Source organism: Pseudoliparis swirei, chromosome 13, assembly GCF_029220125.1.
Source record: "Pseudoliparis swirei isolate HS2019 ecotype Mariana Trench chromosome 13, NWPU_hadal_v1, whole genome shotgun sequence".
Classification (NCBI taxonomy): domain Eukaryota; kingdom Metazoa; phylum Chordata; class Actinopteri; order Perciformes; family Liparidae; genus Pseudoliparis; species Pseudoliparis swirei.
In genome coordinates this window covers 20,863,482-20,883,898 of record NC_079400.1, presented here as the reverse complement: position 1 = coordinate 20,883,898, position 20,417 = coordinate 20,863,482, and the positions used below count along the sequence as shown (strand labels likewise).

At 52.9% G+C, this 20,417-nt stretch overlaps 1 protein-coding gene across 2 annotated transcripts in view; it reads right to left on the bottom strand.

The window, feature by feature from the left end:
• Nucleotides 1-20,417, bottom strand: part of rnf213b (ring finger protein 213b) — a 37,487-nt gene that overhangs the window by 3,801 nt on the left and 13,269 nt on the right. The window contains exons 16-52 of one of the 2 annotated variants that reach the window (XM_056429170.1): nucleotides 19,373-19,977; nucleotides 18,688-18,847; nucleotides 18,397-18,614; nucleotides 18,178-18,321; nucleotides 17,301-17,453; nucleotides 16,001-17,231; nucleotides 15,205-15,389; nucleotides 14,972-15,124; nucleotides 10,701-14,429; nucleotides 10,480-10,616; nucleotides 10,292-10,390; nucleotides 10,095-10,207; nucleotides 9,796-9,903; nucleotides 9,668-9,714; nucleotides 9,441-9,597; nucleotides 9,168-9,303; nucleotides 8,894-9,082; nucleotides 8,305-8,441; nucleotides 8,022-8,197; nucleotides 7,626-7,832; nucleotides 7,317-7,513; nucleotides 6,189-6,306; nucleotides 5,981-6,081; nucleotides 5,729-5,899; nucleotides 5,505-5,650; nucleotides 5,322-5,421; nucleotides 5,119-5,230; nucleotides 4,588-4,780; nucleotides 4,338-4,516; nucleotides 2,308-2,430; nucleotides 2,003-2,107; nucleotides 1,669-1,911; nucleotides 1,508-1,589; nucleotides 837-871; nucleotides 518-766; nucleotides 282-444; nucleotides 112-206 (exon numbers count right to left, since the gene is read on the bottom strand). In XM_056429170.1, the coding sequence (XP_056285145.1) occupies nucleotides 112-206; nucleotides 282-444; nucleotides 518-766; nucleotides 837-871; nucleotides 1,508-1,589; nucleotides 1,669-1,911; nucleotides 2,003-2,107; nucleotides 2,308-2,430; nucleotides 4,338-4,516; nucleotides 4,588-4,780; nucleotides 5,119-5,230; nucleotides 5,322-5,421; nucleotides 5,505-5,650; nucleotides 5,729-5,899; nucleotides 5,981-6,081; nucleotides 6,189-6,306; nucleotides 7,317-7,513; nucleotides 7,626-7,832; nucleotides 8,022-8,197; nucleotides 8,305-8,441; nucleotides 8,894-9,082; nucleotides 9,168-9,303; nucleotides 9,441-9,597; nucleotides 9,668-9,714; nucleotides 9,796-9,903; nucleotides 10,095-10,207; nucleotides 10,292-10,390; nucleotides 10,480-10,616; nucleotides 10,701-14,429; nucleotides 14,972-15,124; nucleotides 15,205-15,389; nucleotides 16,001-17,231; nucleotides 17,301-17,453; nucleotides 18,178-18,321; nucleotides 18,397-18,614; nucleotides 18,688-18,847; nucleotides 19,373-19,977 (10,496 nt within the window). Of the gene's footprint in view, nucleotides 1-111; nucleotides 207-281; nucleotides 445-517; nucleotides 767-831; nucleotides 872-1,507; nucleotides 1,590-1,668; nucleotides 1,917-2,002; nucleotides 2,108-2,307; nucleotides 2,431-4,337; nucleotides 4,517-4,587; nucleotides 4,781-5,118; nucleotides 5,231-5,321; nucleotides 5,422-5,504; nucleotides 5,651-5,728; nucleotides 5,900-5,980; nucleotides 6,082-6,188; nucleotides 6,307-7,316; nucleotides 7,514-7,625; nucleotides 7,833-8,021; nucleotides 8,198-8,304; nucleotides 8,442-8,893; nucleotides 9,083-9,167; nucleotides 9,304-9,440; nucleotides 9,598-9,667; nucleotides 9,715-9,795; nucleotides 9,904-10,094; nucleotides 10,208-10,291; nucleotides 10,391-10,479; nucleotides 10,617-10,700; nucleotides 14,430-14,971; nucleotides 15,125-15,204; nucleotides 15,390-16,000; nucleotides 17,232-17,300; nucleotides 17,454-18,177; nucleotides 18,322-18,396; nucleotides 18,615-18,687; nucleotides 18,848-19,372; nucleotides 19,978-20,417 lie in introns of those variants that run through there. The other variant, XM_056429171.1, reaches the window with a different exon arrangement.

Sequence of the window (20,417 nt, the reverse complement as noted above, 5' to 3'; positions counted from 1 at the left end):
CACACCTGGCTATAAACTCACATTTACTAGTTTACATATATATTTATTATTGCTGCCTCGAGCCGGCTTCGTCTCCACGGGCTCGAGGCAGCAACAAGTCGTGTTTCTCACGTGAAGCACCGGGTTGACGGCGGAGTCGCAGACGAGCTTCTCCCAGAGCTGCCGGCCTCCTCTGGAGGACAGATCCGGTCTCTCTCGGCGGGAACCTTCCGGAACAGAAACCTCGTCTCAACAATAACACTCGCATGAAGGCGGCAGCCGGGCGCGTGGGAGTCGCCTACCTGGGGATTGTGCGCAGGTGTCGAGGATCAGATGCACGGTGACGGCGGCGTCGTCCACGTTCTGGTCCAGCGCCCGGCCCAGGACCCGCAGGTCCTCCTCCAGGTGTCTCCACAGGAAGGTGAGGACGTCGTGGGGCCGGGGGTGGATCATGTCGCCGACTCCCTACGACAGACGGGAGTGTTAGAACGCGCGGCGCCATCGCCCCAGCTGGTGAACGCCGGGCAGGAGGTCTCACTCGGTCGTTTCTCGCGGCGCCCTGCAGCATGGCGAGGTGCGTGAGCAGCCGCAGGATGCAGGACTTGGCGTAGGACATCTGCCTCTCGGGGGCTTCGGACCTCTGGTCCGCCTCCCCCAGTATGTGACCGGTCCGGGTCTGGTCCCCGGACCTGGGCGTCAAAGTGAACCCCGGTACCGCCCGGTACCCCTCCCCGCCGACGGGCTCGCCACACTCGTGGCACGTCTCCGTGACCACCGGCCGGCCACACTGCGGAGCCACAGGAGCGTTAGTCGACTCACGGCCTCCACCTGAAGCTGAGGGGGGGAGCAGCTCTCACCTCGGTCACGACGAAGGGATGTCCATTAGGGCAGCCTGAGAGAGAAACACACCGTCTTCAGAGACACGGCATGATGCAACCCTTCATAACCCTTCATAAGCCTTTATAACCTTCATAATAACCCATCATAACCTTCATACTGATTCATAACCCTTCATAACCCATCATAACCTTCATAACCCCCATAACACCTCATAACCTTTATAATAACCCTTCATAACCTTTATAATAACCCCTCATAACCTTTATAATAACCTCTCATAACCTTTATAATAACCCTTCATAACCTTCATAGCCCTTATAACCCTCATAACATTTATAATAACCCTTCATAACCCCTTACGACCCCTCATAACCTTTATAATAACCCATCATAACCTTCATAACCCTTCATAACCCTTATAACCCCTCATAACCTTTATAATAACCCCTCATAACCTTCATAATAACCCTTCATAACCCCTTGTGACCCTTTATAAGCTTCATAATAACCCTTCATAACCCTTATAACCCCTCATAACCTTTATAATAACCCTTCATAACCCTTATAATAACCCCTCATAACCTTTATAATAACCCTTCATAACCCCTTGTGACCCCTCATAACCTTTATAATAACCCCTCATAACCTTCATAACCCCTTGTGACCCTTCATAAGCTTCATTACTCACAGTACAGCTGGGCTTTGCTCCCGTTGGTCAGCCACTGTGTCACTTCACTCAGGTGGTCGTCGGCCATCGTTGGCAGGAAGACCTTCAGGGAGGAAGAGCAGCCGATGAGCTTCATTCATTGGTCGTTCTGTTGCCTGAGGCCGGGGGTCCGAGGCCCTCACCGGGGCCTTCTGAGGCTGGTAGGCGATCCGGTGAAGGGGGACCAGCAGAGGGTTCCCGCTGAGGACCACGGAGTCCAGGTGGACCAGCAGCTCCAGGAGGGTTTGTCTCTGGGCAGAAATGCCCGCGTGGAGGCGGAGTCCCGACTGCGGCCCTCCGATCCGATTGGACAGCAGCGCCACGCAGAACTCCCTGAACTCCAGCGGCCGGAGGTTCTCCAGGAGCTGCTGCAGCGCCGCCAGCGCCTGGGAGGTCACGGAGGGTCACGGAGGGTCACGGGGTTAAAGACGACCACGTGGACATGTACGTATAACACAGGACACGGTGCACCCTCACCTGGGGGGGGGGGAGCACGCCGAGGTCAGGTGACCGGTAGCGGCAGGTCACCTGTCTGAACACGGCCAAGGGCAGCAGGCTGATCTGAGACCTGCTGCTCAGCTCCTACAGAGAGAGAAGCCCTCCAGGTGATGGGGACATCAAGTACAATAGATACAATAGTGCCTATGGATGAGAGGCGTGTCTGCCCTCTAGTGGTCTTAGGAGCCACTGCAGCGTCAGGTTCATTGATTAATTAATGAACTAAACATAGTAATTATCACATAATAATCTTAATCCGTAGTTCATTATTTGCGTCTCTCGACCTGAATCTGAGTCTCGAAGGAGTCCGACCGGTCCTCCAGCAGAACGCGGCCCACGGCGTCCCTGGTGGCTCGGTACGGCGGCCCGCAGCACAGGAACGGGTCCACACTGGTGGGAATCAGCCTCTGGGTGCAAAAGTGTGTATTATATATATACAAAAAATATATATCCAAATAAAAATAAATAGTACAACAATTATAATATATATATATATATATAAATAAATAGAAATTGACATTTTATTTATTGACTGTTTAATTTCACTGAACAAAAAAGAACGCGACAAAACATTGTAAACTAGAACGGGCACTCGGTAGAGCGCATACCTTCGCATATCACAAGATTGGGCATTGAATTATGAACATTTTGGCATTAGTTGCATGCCAATTGGACAAAAATGTATCGTGCTATGGTAAAAAAAAGATGTTGACCTTTCCATGACCTTGACCTTGACCTTTGACCCGATTGATCCCAAAATCTAATCAAATGGTCTCTGGATAATAACCAATCATCCCACCAAATTCCACGTGATTCAAGAAGATTTGACCTGTTCATGACCTTGACCTTTGACCCGATCGATCCCAAAATCTAATCAACTGGTCCCCGGATAATAAACAATCATCCCACCAAATTTCATGCGATTCGGTGCAATACTTTTTGAGTTCTGCGAAAGATTTTGACCTGTTCATGACCTTTGACCTTGACCTTTGACCCGATCGATCCCAAAATCTAATCAACTGGTCCCCGGATAATAAACAATCATCCCACCAAATTCCATGCGATTCGGTTCAATGCTTTTTGAGTTTTGCGAAAGATTTTGACCTGTTCATGACCTTTGACCTTGACCTTTGACCCGATCGATCCCAAAATCTAATCAACTGGTCCCCGGATAATAACCAATCATCCCACCAAATGTCATGCGATTCGGTTCAATGCTTTTTGAGTTTTGCGAATAACACGCATACAAATAAATAAATAATAAATAAATACACGGCGATCAAAACATAACCTTCCGGCATTTTCAATGCGAAGGTAATTAATAGGGGGTTATCAATCACTCTTTAAAAAAAGTGTGTTATATTTTAGTGATTGAGATCAATCGGAGTTCCATGTGATGTTATTGATTGTACCTCGTGCTCTAATAATCTTAATAGGATTAGTTTAAATTAATTGATAGCTTTAATTGAGCTGAAGTAATTAGCCATTAAAGAAAAACGTAATTACCTTCGCATTGAAAATGCGGAAGGTTATGTTTTGATCGCCGTGTATTTATTTATTTATTTGTTTGTATGCGTGTTATTCGAATAAAATAAATAAATTTTAAACCGAATCGCATGAAATTTGTTGGGATGATTGGTTATTATCCGGGGAGCATTTGATTCGATTTTGGGATCGATCGGGTCAAAGGTCAAGGTCATGAAAAGGTCAACATCCTCTTGAATCGCATGAAATTTGGCGGGATGATTGGTTATTATCCGGGGACCATTTGATTAGATTTTGGGATCAATCGGGTCAAAGGTCAAGGTCGTGGATAGGTCAAAATCTTCTTTTTACCATAGCACGGTCAATTTTTATCCAATTGGCATGCAACTAATGCCAACATGTTCATAATTCAATGCCCAATCTTGTGATATGCAAAGATATGCGCTCTACCGAGTGCCCGTTCTAGTTTGTAACTATTTTGAGAAACTATTTCGTCACATTTAAGAAAAAATGCTAGAAAATGTGGCAGATTGCCCTGATTATTGGTTATATTTATATATTTGATTATTGGGAAGCCAGAATGAGAGATTAGATTTTACTTATAAAGTGACAGCGGTTTATTGACGTTCAATTTTAGGAGGATTACTGGATAATAATAATACATACATTTAGATATTGTATATATAATATAGATTTTTTTGACATTCCTCTAATTTTTCAGACATTTTATAGATGAACGATTCATCCGGCAAACAATGAAGGGATCACATGAAGACAAGAACCAGAACCCTGCACACTGAGCCCCGGTGAAGGACTCTGAGGTCTTCACCTGCCGCCGCAGCAGCTCTGGAGGGAACAACCAGCTCCAGGCCGGGTCGCTCATCAGGGTCAGGAGGCGGTCCACACCGGCCAGCCGGTGGAGCGCTCGCAGCAGGTAAACCCGGTGCCAGTCGTTGGCTCCGCCCTCGCACGCCGCCTTCACCTGCTGCAGGTACTCCGCCTCCACGCCTGAAACACACGCTGCTTTATTTCCCTTCTGGGAACACACACCCGGCGGCGTCTCAGCGGCCGTCGCTCACCTTGAGGCGCGGCGCCCTGCAGCAGCCGGGCGGCGGCGCTCAGACACACTCGGAGTCTGGCCGCGTCCAGGAGGAACTCGGCCGGGTCCCGGCGCCGATCCGCAGTCCGCCGCCCGGCGACGGCGCTCAGGAACGCCGCCGTCTCGTCTCGGCTCGGCTCCTCTCCTCTGGCGTCAGAGCACAACAGAGAGTCCTGGACACAACAACGACGACGAGAGTGAAATGTACCCACTGTGGGACTAATAAAGGAATATCTAATCATATAATCGAATATATTATACATAATATATATAAATAATAAATATAATTTATATATATTATATAAATATATATATATAATATATATAATATATATTATATATATATATAATATATATAGTTTCTATAAGATATTTATATATATATATATTTTATATAATATATTACATTCCATCATATTTATAATATATATATATATAAATATATATATTATTATATATAATATATATATATTTAAGTAATATATTATATATAAACAAAATGGACTTGTACCTGGAAGCAGTTGACGAACAGCAGGTAGAGCTCCGTCCGGTCCTCTCGGGTCAGAAGGTTCTCCTCCAGGTTCCTCAGGTACGTCTGAATGTGAGTCTTCACCTGCTGGAAACTGACACGCACCGACATTTACACACCAGGATCTGAGGAACCACCCTGACTCCGCCCCCTCCGGCCCTGACTCCGCCCCCTCCGGCCCTCACCTGTGCTGCAGCAGCAGCTTGGGCAGCACGGACCTCACCACCGGACTGTTGTCCACGCACTCCAGGAAGGGAGTGAGCTCTCGGGTCCTGTACACGTCTCCTGCATCACAACAACAACCACAACAACAACACGGTCATCTTATCGTCCATCGCGCCCTCATCTCCACGCGTTCCCCCACTGACCGCTAGCGGACACCAGCAGGGAGAAGAGCAGCTCCACCACCCCGTCTCCGGGCCTCTGGCCCTCGGAGAGGTAGAACCTGGACACCACCTCCAGGAAGAAGGCGTTGCAGCGGTCTCTGACGGCCGCGTGCTGCCGGAGCGCCGCCCTGCACCGCGAGAAGGGTCAAAGGTCACCGCAAAGAAGCCGAGCCTCGGGTCCCGAGAAGCGCTTCGTCTGCACTCACTGGACGGAGGGAGAGACGGTCGGCGCGAAGTCGGGCGGCAGCTCCGCCCGGCACTGAGGACACCTGCGGTCCCGCAGGAGGCGGAGACACGGCGAGCAGACCACGTGGAGGCACGGCAGCACGGCCGGCTGCGAGAGCGCCGCCAGACACACCGGACAGGAGGCGCCCGGCCTGCACGCAGAGGGTCATTAGAGGGGTTCTAGTGGTATGTTGTTTTTTATTGTTGTTGTTGTTGTTGTGGTGGTTCCTGACCTCAGAGCCTCGCTGGTACACTCGTCGTGGAAGGAGTTGAGGACCCGGATGAGCTGCTGCAGAGAGACCACGCTGCTCATGGCAGGAGAGTCCTGCAGCAGCTGGGAGGAGACAAGACTCAAAGACTCAAAGAGACACCACACACAACACCTGAGACCTGAGACATGTGTCCTTCCCTTCAGGTGAGACCTAAGACATGTGTCCTTACCTTGAGGAGAAGGTTGCAGTGCTTCAGGGACGTCTCTCTCAGCCTCGAGTCGTCATCGACTCTCAGGACGACGTTCTGGATGAAGGACGAGACGACGAGCAGCCGGTCCCACTGAGACCTGGAGGACGAGAGGACCGCCTGTATGTACACCGCCTGTACGTAGACCGCCTGTATGTACACCGCCTGTATGTAGACCATCTGTACGTAGACCGCCTGTACGTAGACCGCCTGTACGTACACCGCCTGTAGGTAGACCGCCTGTATGTAGACCATCTGTACGTAGACCGCCTGTACGTAGACCGCCTGTACGTACACCGCCTGTACGTAGACCGCCTGTACGTACACCGCCTGTATGTAGACCGCCTGTATGTAGACCATCTGTACGTAGACCGCCTGTACGTAGACCGCCTGTATGTACACTGCCTGTACGTACACCGCCTGTACGTACACCGCCTGTATGTAGACCGCCTGTACGTACACCGCATGTATGTACACCGCCTGTATGTACACCGCCTGTATGTACACCGCCTGTACGTACACCGCCTGTATGCACACCGCCTGTATGTAGACCATCTGTACGTAGACCGCCTGTACGTAGACCGCCTGTACGTACACCGCTTGTACGTACACCGCCTGTATGTAGACCGCCTGTACGTACACCGCATGTATGTACACCGCCTGTATGTACACCGCCTGTATGTACACCGCCTGTACGTAGACCGCCTGTATGTACACCGCCTGTACGTAGACCTCCTGTAAGTACGCCGCCTATACGTACGCCGCCTGTATGTACACCGCCTGTATGTAGACCGCATGTACGTACGCCGCATGTACGTAGACCGCCTGTACGTAGACCGCCTGTATGTAGACCGCCTGTATGTACACTGCCTGTATGTAGACCGCCTGTATGTAGACCGCCTGTATGTACACCGCCTGTATGTGCACCGCCTGTATGGAGACCGCCTGTACGTAGACCGCCTGTATGTAGACCGCCTGTATGTACACCGCCTGTATGTAGACCGCCTGTACGTACACCACCTGTATGTAGACCGCCTGTACGTACACCGCCTGTATGTAGACCGCCTGTATGTACACCGCCTGTATGTAGACCGCCCGTGAAGGACTCACCTGATGGAGTCCAGGTGCTGCAGGCAGCCGGCGCTGCACAGGGTTCTGTACTTCCGGCCGAGCGCCCGGTCCAGACACGGCTGCAGGACCTCCACCCTGACCACCAAGGACCGGCAGTCCTGCAGCGAGGTGACGGAGGTCACGGCCTGCAGCGAGACGCCTTCAACGCAGACGGCCAGAGCTACGATGTCCTCCACCTAAACGCCAGAGGTCAAGGGTCACGCTAACGCTTAGCATGTTAGCTCAGGGAGGGAGCCGATCGTCTTTAGAGCTAAATGTTCAACAATCGCGTTCATTTGTGATTCTCACCATTTCTCGTGGCTCCGCCTCTGACGCCTGCTGATGGACGGCGGCGGCTAGCCGCGGCTGCAGCCGGAAGGCGTGGCGGAGGCAGTCCAGCCTCGGGGCGAAGCGCTCGGCGGCGGCCGTTATCCAGGCCGGCGAGAGCTCCGGGGGGGCGTCGCCCGCGGAGCTCTGGAGCTCGGCCACGCAGCCCAGCACGGCCCTGGAGAACACCTGAAGAAGAGCGCTCGTTACCGCTGCACCTGAACCCCTCACCGCGCTGCACCTGAACGCCTCACGGCGCTGCACCTGAACCCCTCACCGCGCTGCACCTGAATGCCTCACCGCGCTGCACCTGAACCCCTCACCGCGCTGCACCTGAACCCCTCACGGCGCGCTGCACCTGAACCCCTCACCGCGTACCTTCAGCTCGTCGCTCGACTCGATCTTCAGCGACAGCAGCAGGAAGTCCCGCAGGTAGAGGAGCCCGTACGCCCGGCGCTCCTCGGCGGGGAGCTTCTGCAGGTGGCCGCCCAGCCGGCTGCCGGAGAAGCTGCTCACCAGCTGGAGGATCCTCCCCGAGCTGTCCTCCGTCGTCTCTGAGGGAAACCGGTTCAACCCACTTGAAACCTACACGACGTGTTCTTTATCTGCTCGTGAGAGTGTGCTTGTGAAGTAGAGGTCATGTGTAAAGATGGAGGCCAACCTGGCATGAACTCTGACTCCTCCCACAAGCTTTCCAGATGCCGTCTGACCAGCCAGCTGAACGGGGCGGAGCAGGACTGCTCTGCACCGTCTAACAGGAAGTAGTGATGATGCACGGCCACTTCCTGGTCTGAGTCACTAGAGGACGAGAACAAAACATGATGGAAGCCTTTTGTTGAAAGGAGAAACATAAACGACTCAAAGATCTCACCTTGAACCCCCAGTTTATTACTCACTTACCAAGACATGCAAATAAAGCTCTTTAAAATCTGATATGAGCTTCCACAACAGAAATGTGAACATTGGATAAAGTTTTCATTTTGTTGACGTATTAGAACAGATAAAGAAATGTCCAGGTAAGATTCAGGCGATGATCGACTTATGAAGCCCTTTTTAAAAGGAGGAATACATTATTTGTTTGTATTACAAGTTTTCTGAAATGTTGTGTTTAAATATGCAAATGAGGCCACGGCATTGAGGATACATCTACGGACGCAAATAAACAAAGTAGTCAAATAAAACCTCTAAATGTGTATTTTGGATGTTTTCTTCCCGCTAGTCTGTGAGGTCTCGAGGTGAACCCATCACACCTTTGGTGTTGAAGAGGTGTCAGGTCCAGAATCTGAGAGTCTGCCAGGACGTCCAGCCACAGCGCCCCCAGGCCGCGGCTCAGCCTCCCGTCACTCAGCAGGTCCAGGCTGGCGAACCGGTCCATGACCTCCAGCATGTGGGCCAAGATGGGCGTCACGGTGGACTGAAGCCGGCGCCACAGCGTGTGTCTTCAAACAATGCACACAAAGGGAACTTCTGAGATCCAACAACTGGAGCCAAAGACACATCTCTCAATCTTAAAGTCTTCTTTACCTCAGAGTTCCTCCCTCCTGCAGAGCCGGGCGCTTCCGGGCCTCCATGCTCACCCACTGCTCCGGGGCGTCCATCATTTCCTCTCGCCGCGCCAACGCCTCGGCCAGTCTACTCAACAACACCTCCTGGAAGCGAGCTTCAATAAAGTAAACACATTCGTTGTGTATTTAGTCATAATTCACAAAGAAAGAGATTATAAGTGATTAACTAACCCATTCGCAGGCCTGCAGATACATCCTAAAAACAAAAGACGATAGATAAATCAATATTTACCTCCCATTGGCACTGGCCCCGCCCCCAGCAGAGTCAGGAGGATGTGCATCCGCTGCATGCTGCGCGACGTCATGCCGTGAGGGTCCCTCAGCAAGCCCACCGCCTTCTGGATACACGACCTCACCAGGGCCAGCGGGTGGAGGCGGGCTGCGTCTCCCTGGACACACGGTTACACGTGTTACACGTGTGAAGGAGGTCTATCACTTTAAACTCACTTCTCTGTCTACCTGAGAGTCTCGACTCGTCCTCGCAGCTTCTCCGTCGTCACGATGTTCTATTGTTAAAGAGAATAAATGTGCTTTATTAGACAACAGTAAAGCCACGTTCGACACCCAGAGGGTGTGCAGGTCCCTACCTGCAGGGTGGAGGAGGTTGCTGATGAGAGTTCCACAGTAAACCAGCAGGTTCAGGCTCATGTCCTCCGAGTCCCTGAGGTCATCGATGTGCACCGAGCGCCACACTCCTGTGGGGACAAGCACAAAACGATCCTTTTATCTGGTGACCCAGCAGAGAAGACAAGGAGGTGAAGATGGACGCTGAAGAGGAAAAGTGATGGAGATGGAGACGGTGGACAATGCTGCGCCGTGATTGGCCAGTCTGCATTCGAGGGGCGGGACTTATTGCAATAAACATCATATTTTACGTAGCACTCACCTCCTTGGAAACCGATGTACTGGGATTTACTTGGGATCCTAGAAACCTTCACAATGAAAATCACCCAGCAGGTCTGACCCTCCGGAGACGTCAAGTAGTTCATGGTGCAGTATCTAGAGGCAGCATCAACACATCTGGTCTGAAACGTGCACAAACTCATGTTGCAACTGGTTGATGAAGTCGTCATGGAGCCTCACTTTGCTGATGCGATGAGCTCGTCACTGCAGTGGGATTCCTCCGGGTCCATCTGGATCAACAGGATGTGAAGAGAGGGTCCAGCATCTCCAAGGAAGCCCCTGACACAGAAAGGAGATCGAGAGAAAGATGTAAAGACACAAATATCATTGATAAAGAGTAACGTTGCCGTTATCCGGATAGCTCGTACCGTATCTTGTTGCAGAAGGAGACCTCGGTGTCAAACTGGTGCAGCGAGAGCAGGAGGAGGCTCTCCGCCTGCAGTCCGAGAGCAGGGGCAACAACCCTGACGTCCGATCGGGTTAGCAAGCTGGAGAATGTGGTTATCTGGGAACAAACAAAAGGTGGGCATCAACAACTTGTTCACATTTTTTAAAGAAGTGGGAAAAAAGACAGTAGCTTGACGCCTACCTCCAGAAACCTGTTGGCCCCCTGGTGCTTGTCCAGGCCATCCTGCAGGAAGCTTCGGAGGGAATGGTGATGCTGCTGTTGGAAGTACATTCTCTGAAGCTTCTCCTTCTCCTGGTTTGCTAAATCGGAATACTTGAGCCTCAGAACGGCGTCAGGGGTGACACAGTTCAACAAGAAACATTTCGCTGAATCAAAGATCTCCTCTTCCTCGTTTTCCCCAGCAGCGATTTCCACCTCCATCAAGTCTTCGCCCTCGGACATCTCGTTGTTCTCGTCGATCGACTCGATTCCTCGTTCTTTTCCTGCGACCTCAGTGTCCATAGCATCACCCAACGGATCGTCCTTTTGATCGGCTCCCTCTTCATTGGGATGTGAGTCCAGTCTTCTGCTGGGTTGGTCTCCTTCCACTGCACCGTCATCAGCTCGCTGTGCTCTCCTTTCCAATGCTTGCAAGAGAGCGCTGGCACAGGCATCGCCGTGATAGCCAACAAAAATGTCAGATTGCTTGAAATCTGCTGAGGCCTCACCTGAGAATTCCTCCACCCAGGCCTTCAGCTTGTGGAGGACCCGGAGCTGCCACGGCTCCAGGTCGGTGCTCCTGTCCACGCGGTGTTTCTCCAGCCTGTTGATGAGCGGCATGGGGAAGTGCTCGTAGACCTTCTTCTGGTCCTCTACCACCACCAGTCTGAAGTTCGTATGCACACGACATTTCACTCTGTGGGAGCCGAGACCGAGATCAACGTACTGCTGCTTGCTGAGGTACACGTAGTACTGGTTCAAGGCGTCGTACAAGCTTTCGTAAAGGTTCTGCATGTTGAGGAGGATGACGGTGCGCCCGGTCTCCATGCATGTTTTCACCCGGTTGACGTTTCGGCAGATTTGGGCATATTCCTGGTCCTTTGGGAACCCCGAGCCAAAGACGATCTCAGGCGCAGGATAGTCTCCTTTGGCAAAGATTTGTCTCTGAAGGAAATGCAGCGCTGCGTTGTTGGTGGTCAGCAACAGGAGGTAACGGCTCACCTGGTCGGTGTCGTGGTCAAGATTCTTTTTCACCATTTGCAAAGTGCTCGGTCTCGGAATTTCCGTTAAGTTTTGGAGAACCTCGTGGAAAAATATGACGGGGTCAAAACCCTCTGGTTGTCCACTGAAGTTCCGCAAGATGGCCTCTACCAGCTGTCCACCGTCCGGTTCTTGTCGTGTTGATTTGACAACAGCAAAGAGCATTTTGACCAGGCTGTAATAATCCCTGAGACCAAAGAACTGATTCTTTGTTGTCTCCTTACAGATGGTCAAGAAGGCCTTTGCCAAAGATGGGAACAGGTGTTTGATTTGCAGGAGAACTGGTTTGGAGGATGAACAAATTCCTTTGGCAGTTTCCACAAGTTCATCCTCACTCGGATCCCATCTGGACACAAATATCCCTCTGTTCATCTTTGCTGGGTCCAGAGCCCAGTTGGAAATGCCAACGAAGCCGACTTTCATGTGTGGATCTGGCTTGTCGTTGTCAATGCAACCGTCCTCCAAGAGAGGGTGAAGGGTCTTCAGGGGCATCTGAGGAGAATCTTCTGCGAGTCCTATCTCATCGAGCACCACCACCGACACATACTCGTCCATGTTTTTGTCCTTCTGGAACCGGGCACAGTTCTTGAAGGTCCCGATGATGCCCTCCGGACTCGAGTGAGGACTGCACTGGAAGGAAACCATGTGAACTTGCTTGAGTTTCTTGAATAGGTCGCAGTGGGAGTTCTGGCCCTGCATGGCATCCGCCACCACGGTTTTAGCAAGCGACTTGGAGCTGCCTGGCTTGCCAACCAGAAAGAGTGGGATCCTGAGCTCAATGCAAACCACCATGAGGAACACGTTCTCTTTGAGTGCAACGTTTTTGGCTATGGTCTCCCTCGTCTGTATGTTGTGAAGGAAGAAGTCCTGGCAGGATGAAATCTCCTCTTGCAATGCTGTCGAATGGCACAGAGGGTCCGGAAAGTACCGACAAACGACAGAGAGGTACTGCTCTTTGTCCACCAGAGACGGGTAGTAGCAGACGCCAACCGAAAGAATCAAGCACTTCAGTGCTATGTGAGCCTCACTGAGTTGAGAGCAGTCCTTGAACAGGTCCTCGCTATGCTGGTAGAACCAAACCAGCACTTTCATCGACCTCTCCACATCTCTGAGGCTCACAAAGCTGCACTCGTTTTCCCGACTGCGCAAGTATTTCTGGGAGGCTGCGAGCACATTTGAAATGATGTCCTTGCAGGTCGCCGGCAAGCGATGGTCGACGACTTGCTTCTGGACGATCTGTCGGATGTAGGACAGTTCGGTTGAATCGCTCAACTGACCAAAGTCCCACACCAAGGCCGCCATGCTCGGAGGCAGCGGGTGAACCCTGTACACCAGCTGACGCATAGGGACTTTGCCGAGGCGGTCCTCCGTTTCGTCGGCCTTCACCCTGTAACCTAAACCAGCACGTTCCAGACGTTCCACCATTTCAAGTGAGTGTTTCCTGTAGGGATTGCAAGCAGCTATTATTTTCAAGCCACTGTTTGCCGTCAGAGGTTCCCCTTTCATGGTTTGGTCACACAGGACTTCCTTGATGGCAAAAATGGCCTCTGTGGTGTTGCCTTCGTCAAAGAACAAAATGGTGTCCAGCTGGTGGATTCTACGGTTCTCTCTGGCAAGGACCTCCGCCTCCCTCACCTTTCTGTAGATCATCTCCGCCGTGGTTCCACCGTGTACCTTGACAAGAACCATGTTCTCTACCGGCTTGTCCTCCCTCTGCAGAGCACACAGGAAACGGACTAATCTGGTTTTCCCGCAGCCGGTCTCTCCCATGATCACAACTGGGATTCCACACCGGAATCTCATGTGTATGGCCAGCATCTTCATCACGTTGTCGGCGGTGAGCTCATACGTCGGGTCTGGATCAAACGTTCTGTCCATTATTCCTTTCTCGGCACCGACGACCAAGGAAATCCTTCTGATTTTGTCCGCACGGGGCAACTGGTCAAAGTCTCCGGTGAGAGAGATCCTTTGGCGTTCCAGACCCTCAAACAGTTTTTGCGACATCACGTTTTCCATCAGGACTATTCCGCTTCGAGGATCGACCGCGTCCAGTCGGTTTGGCCCCTGACGTATCACATTAAAGCCGAGGAAAGACATTGAGAATCGGTCGGCATTAAAGAAAATGTAGGGATGAGCCTGGTTCTCCCAATGCTTACGGAGGGTCAGGAGGTCGACCTCCGGACTCGTGTCAACGTGCAGCGTGGGACTTTCATCAGAGGTGTTCAGAGACGGCGAGGCAAAATCTCTTGACATTAGAATCATGAACTTCACGATAAAGCCCTTGAAACCAGGCAGCTGGTCTGCCAAGAAGTCGGGATCGCAGAAAACGGAGTTCTCGCAGTCTTTCAGTTGCACATTGAGGAACCAGGAGAAGTTCTTCAGCTCAGCCCAAGACGGATCGTGCATGCCACAGTATTTCAGAAACTGATTGAGACAATCGATGGGATCCCCCACGATGGATCCCTCCTGGTATTTGAAGTGATCCAGAATCTGATTGCTGCTGTAGAGCCTCAGGTATTGATAAGGTCTCTGAACGCCCGCACTGCCAAACGCCTGCTCATCCATGAGGGGATCGGAGGTCTGAGTCCGTCGACTGGCCAGCAGCTCCTTCACCTCCTTTGGAGGGCGACAATGGATGGTGGGCAGAATGTCAAGAAGTCCAAGCTTCATCTGTGTGAGCAAATTAAAACACATATATACATGTTATTAAAGGCTGTCTGAGGACATTTTGTAATTTTGCTTTGCATTTAAAAAGAGCCAGAAGCCTTCATCTGGAACCGAGAGACCAAACCTACCAAATGCTTCAAATCATTTAATTAAACATCATTTGCAAATTAGAAGACATTTAAGGCATTGCATTCAGAGATGTATGGGGCCCCACGTTAAGACAGGTTAGTGTGGGCGATGGAATATTAATATGAGTATGAATGCATTTCTTCAAAGAATGTTCTTCTCCTTTTCTTTGGTTTGTTAATAGGAATAAAACAGACGTGCCCATCAAGACCAACGGAGTGGGACGGTATGATTAGTCCAATGTCCATTCTCAACAACCCAAAAAACTGCATTGACTAACGCACACTGCACTCATTTAGAGGAGCTATAAATGATCTGTGACACGTGCACATGCTGACTTGACCTTTAAAAAGTTGTATGCTGACATCATTTCAGACACATGCTAGTGTAAAACACGATGCTCTGCCACACACGGATACCTCTTCCGGCTGGTTGGGAGAGGATGTGTGTGTCCTCAGGACCTCCACGGTGATCAGGTGAGCAGCGTTCCTCCTCCACAGTACGCCGTGGCTGTCGCTCAGACAGCCCAGAACCAGCAGGTGGAACAGGAGCTCCTCCAGACCTGAACGCACCTGGCAGGAAACACAGGTGAAGGAGAAGCTCTCGGGACGTCCGGCGACGGAGCGAGCGCTCTGCGGAGACGAGGACTCACCCCGGCGGTGTCGATGTGCAGGAGGACCGGGTCCTGCTCCCTCAAGGGGGCCAGCTTCTCCGATAGACTCTTGATCAAAGAGTCGACATCGACGCGTGGCTCAATCAGTCGGATCCGGATGTGATTTGCTCCGGAAGACTCCTGCTTCAACTTCTCAAACAAACGATCCACGTAAAGGGATTTCCCTATCGAGACCGACGGACAAACGGACGTCAAGACAAACTGCCACAGCCCCAAGTTTGATCAGGATGGTGAACAAAACTGTTTTTAGATACACTACCGATCAGAAGTTCGGGGTCACCCAGACAATGTTGTGTTTTCAATGAAAACTCTCCAATTTAAAATAAATATAAAATATAGTCAAGCTATGAGGAGGATATAAATAATGATGTTTATTGTAAATATTAATGTAGTTCTTCTTGTGGCTCAAAGGAAGGCCAGTTTTACAGCTTCTCTCAGCAGCATAACTGTTTTCAGCTGCGCTCACATAAAAAGGATTAGAATGGTTTTCTACCCCTCCGCTAGTCTTCTAAGGCGATAACACAATGTACCATCAGAACACTGGAGATGGGCCTCTATACACCTCTGTAGAGCGTTAGGGTTAACCCTCACTTTAACCTTCTACACACCTCTGTAGAGACTTCATTAACACCAGAGAATAGTCATTAACACATTAACTATGGAGAGTATTTATGATTCATTTAATGTTATCTTCATTGATAAAAACGGTGCTTTTAAAAATTTATTTCTCCGTGACCCCAAACCTCTGACCGGTCGTGATTCTTAAGCCTCGTACCAACTGCCGGGCGTCGAGACGCCAGCGCCCAGACTGACAGCCGGTCGGGGGACACCAGAGCGACGGGACCTCCCGGGCTCTGAGTGAAGTGGCGGTGCAGATACGTCCGAGCCGCCTCCGCCGTCACGCTCAGCCCGGCCGGGACTCTGGCGCCGCTGAAGTACGAGGGCACGTACCGGTGCTGGTGCTCCGCCGCGCTGACGACGACCAGGCGGTAATGCGGGTCGCCGCTCCTCTCCAGAGCCTCGTGGAGCTCCCCCACGGCCACGCCGACGTCGTATCCCAGCACGCCCGGGTTCACCAGAGCGTAGATCTTCCGCTCGTCTCCGCGGCCGAGCGCCCGGCGGAGGAAGAGCTCCGCCTCCTCCTCCGTGGTCTCCTCTCGGCAGACCAGCACCTCGTCGGCGGAGGGCAGCGGCTGCTCCGCGCTCTGCATGTAGAGCGACAGCACGGTGGAGAACACCTCGGCCCCGGGGCAGAGGACCAGGTGGGGCCTCCCCTCCTGCAGCGCCGGGGGGAGGCTCCGGGCCAAGGGCCGCCGGCCGCTCACAGAGAGGCAGGACAGGAAGCGGGCCAGACGCGACATGTCCAGGTGCTCCTCCAGGCGCCGCGGCATGTCCTCTTTGAACTTCCTCCACAGGGCTTCCAGACCGCCGTCCTCGAGGAGCCGGCCGTCTGCGGCCTCCTCCTCCTCGCCATCTTCCTCCTCCCCCGAAGAAAACTCCATGAAATCTCGAGCCGCTTCCACGTCCTGTTCGGCTGGCGTCGAGTCCATTCCATCTTCATCGTCCGACCCTTCGTCTTCGTCGACGGCCGCTGCGTACGCCGCCGTGACGTCGCTCAGGGAGCACTGAGGCTTGATGGGGAAGAGCAGCAGCCGGAGCTGCGGGGGGAGCGGCGCCTGCCGGAGACACACCTGGTGCAGCGAGCGGCTCAGGTACAGCAGCTGCTCCGCGGTGAAGAGGTTCAGCACGCCGAAGCGGGAGCGCATCTCGCCGACGTAGGAGCGCCACTCCCCCTCGCAGCGCTCCATGGCCTGAGCCAGCGCCTGCAGCCGCTCCGTGACCTCGCCGCCCAGCGCCATCTCGCGGCCCCGCAGCGACCGGAAGGCGGCCGTGACGCACGGCTGCCCCCGGCACCGCACCTCGGCCAGCCAATCCCTGAAGAGCATGTTGCCGGACGTCTGCATCCGGAGGAGGATGGCGGCCAGTCGCTGGACTCCTTCAAAGACCTGGAGGAGGGGGAGGGGTTACCACAGCCCACCGCGCGGAGCCCACGAAACCCGCCGGACGCTCCGGACCTGCGTGAAGCGGGTGACCTGCTCGCGGCCCTGAGCGCCTCTGGACGACATGAGCATCAGCTTGTTCTGCAGCTCCAGCAGCTCCTCCAGCCGGTAGCGCCTCTGCTCCGGGCCCCGGGTCACCGTGACCGACACCATGTTCTGGAGGCATCTCTGGAGACACAAGGCTGTATTCTCTAGATTACCAAACATACAGCGGCACAAGGGGAATTATACTTGATCAAAGGAGCTCAGTGTGTTCCTCTGGGAGATGCCGTGTGGAGAGCAGAGACGTGTCTCGTGACCCAACTGGTCCAGAGCTTAAGAGAAGAAGTCACATCGACTTGCCCTCCTGTGTCTTGGGGCCGGGTTCTTACACATTGTGAACGGATTTACACGACTTTAAACCAAATGTCGGTATGAACATGAAACATGTCGAACATGTTGCGTATTGAGAGCGAACGCTTATATCTTTCACGTCTTTCTTTAAAAAACATATTCATGATTTCAAACTCGGCGTAAATGAACATGTGATTATCACACATGTTCATGACTTTTCCAAAACTTTTATGATTTAAGTTTTTTCGATGACTTTTCCAGGCCTGGAAATGACCATTTTAAAATTCCATGACTTTTCCAGGTTTTCCATAACCGTACGAACCCGGTTGGGGTTTTAGGACGTGTCCGGCCTCTTGTGAGCGCTGTACAGGGTATGATTATGATACATGGACAGTGTGGAGCATTCCCACTTTCCACAACCAGTCCTGGTTTCACATCGAGAGATCACCTTCTCTTCCCTTTTTCTGCGTGCGTTCCGTCGTGTTGTGATTTATTTCTTGCGTACCTGCAGATATCTTTCAGATTCCTGAGGACCTCTACACGTCCTCCTCAGACTCACCGTCTCCTTGCAGAGAGCCGACCACCCGACGTGGTAAACTCCGTCGGCGTTGATGTCCGAGGCCAGGGTGAGCGAGGACCGCTCCACGGAGCCGTGGGTCTCCTTCAGGGCCTTCAGCCAGCTCAGCAGGCGGCTCGACTCCCTCTGCAACGACATCGGCATCACTCGGGGGTCTCGGGGGTCTCGGGGGTCTCACCGCGGCGCCGGACAGGCCCGTACCAGCTTGTCGGGCAGCTTGGGGTCTCTGCCCTGGGCGTCCCACACCGGCCGAGCGCAGCTCAGGAACTCCTCCAGGCCGGCGTGCGGCGGCAGGCCGTAGAGCAGGGGGGCGTAGCCCGTCGCCGCGTCGTGGAAACACGCCACCTGGTCCATCTCCGCGTCGTTCTCCCCGGCGGAGATGGAGGCCAGGTCCACGTACACCTTCATGTCGCTCACGTCTGTGCGGGGGGGCAGAGAGGTCAGCGAACCGCTCACAGGGCGGAGGCGAGTGTCGAGATGCGGTTCCCTCACTCGGCAGGTTCTCCTGGACCCAGTGGACCAGCGCCCAGCTCTGCAGGAACGCCTCCAGGCAGCAGCGCTGCTGCTCGCCCACGCCGGACAGCGACTGCTGAGCCCGGAGCAGGTCGGAGGTCAGCGAGCCCAGAGCCCGCCGCTGGAAGCTGTCCTCATCCTGAGGGCACACGCCGATTAAAGAGACCGTCTCGGGGGAAGTGTGTGTGACTTTAAAGACAACAGACCGTATCAATAGTCAGAGAAAATGAATGCGTCAATTAACCACACACACACACACACACACACACACACACACACACACACACACACACACACACACACACACACACACACACACACACACACACACACACACACACACACACACACACAGTCTCTCTCTCTCTCTCTCTCATTGTGGGCATTCACCTGAACGCCAATCACATTCATCATCATCATCCTCATCATCATCCTCAGTGTCTCATCCACTGTGATTATTATCTAACATTCATATATCAGGTCCACTGTTGGCCGACTCCAGGCTGAAGCTCCCTCTTGTGGCTGAAAGGTGAACTGCTGATGTAAATCTTAAATAAAAGACCTTGGGTAAATATTCTTCTATACTTAAATAAAATCATTAAAATACTTTGAAATGTGCTTGAATTGAAATGCTGGGTGAGCCCAGAGGGCCCAGAGGACCCACCAGCTGCCTGAGGACGTGGATCTCCGTGAAGTTCCCCGAGAGCTTCATCTGCTCCGCGATGCTCAGCGTGACGGAGGCCGCGGCCGCCGCCCGGCGCAGCTGCCGGTACTGCTGGACCTGAGCCAGCCTGGGCTCCAGCCAGCGGGCCCCGGGCTCGGCCATGAGGCTCAGCTCCCTCCTCAGCAGCTCCCCGTCCCCCCGGTCTCCGGACTCCACCAGGACCCGGTCCAGCTCCCTGAAGGTGACGCTCTCGTCCTCGAAGCCGGCGCCGAGCCGACGGAACTCCTCCAGCAGCGGCTTCCAGATGTGTTCACAGACCAGCGCCAGGGTGACCGGCAGAGGGGCCGGGCCAGTCCGCCGGGCCGCCGCCAGGGAGGCGGCGCCCGCGACCCAGCGGGACAGAACCAGGCTGCTGAGACGCAGTCGGTGCATCTGGCCGGACATCTTCAGGACGTCCATGCTGGTTTTGTACCAGAGCACCTGAGGCGGGCCGGACTTCCTCAGCCGGCCCTCGGCATCGAAGGACTGGACCAGAACCAGCTGGTTCAGGCTCACCGGCTGGAGGTCGGCACTGTGCTGCTTCTCCAGGGGGGACATGTCAGGGACTGGGGAGACGGGAACCGGGTTACGGCCAATAGAACCACCCAGCACTCACTTAAAGGGCCAGCGCGTGGCATTTAAGAAATGGAATATAATGTTCACATCTATTGGTGGATAATCACTTATCGCTGTGTTTCCTTCAGCTGAGAAAGAGACCTTCATATCTACGGAAGGAGGCGGAGCCTCCATGTTTCTACAGGAGCCCAGAGCGGACAATCCAACCTCCTGAAAGAGCCGGGCATGTTTTTACTTTACCAAAAGCTTCTGGATGCCCAATTATTTATTATTTATTATTATCCTGATACATCGATTTATGAATCGATGTATCAGAATAAATGCTGCGTGGTGCAGACATGAAACACGCCGTCCTTCAGGAACGTGAATATCATCGTCATGCATTCCCGTTCCTCATATGAAGACGAGCGCCGGTTTGAAACCCAGACGT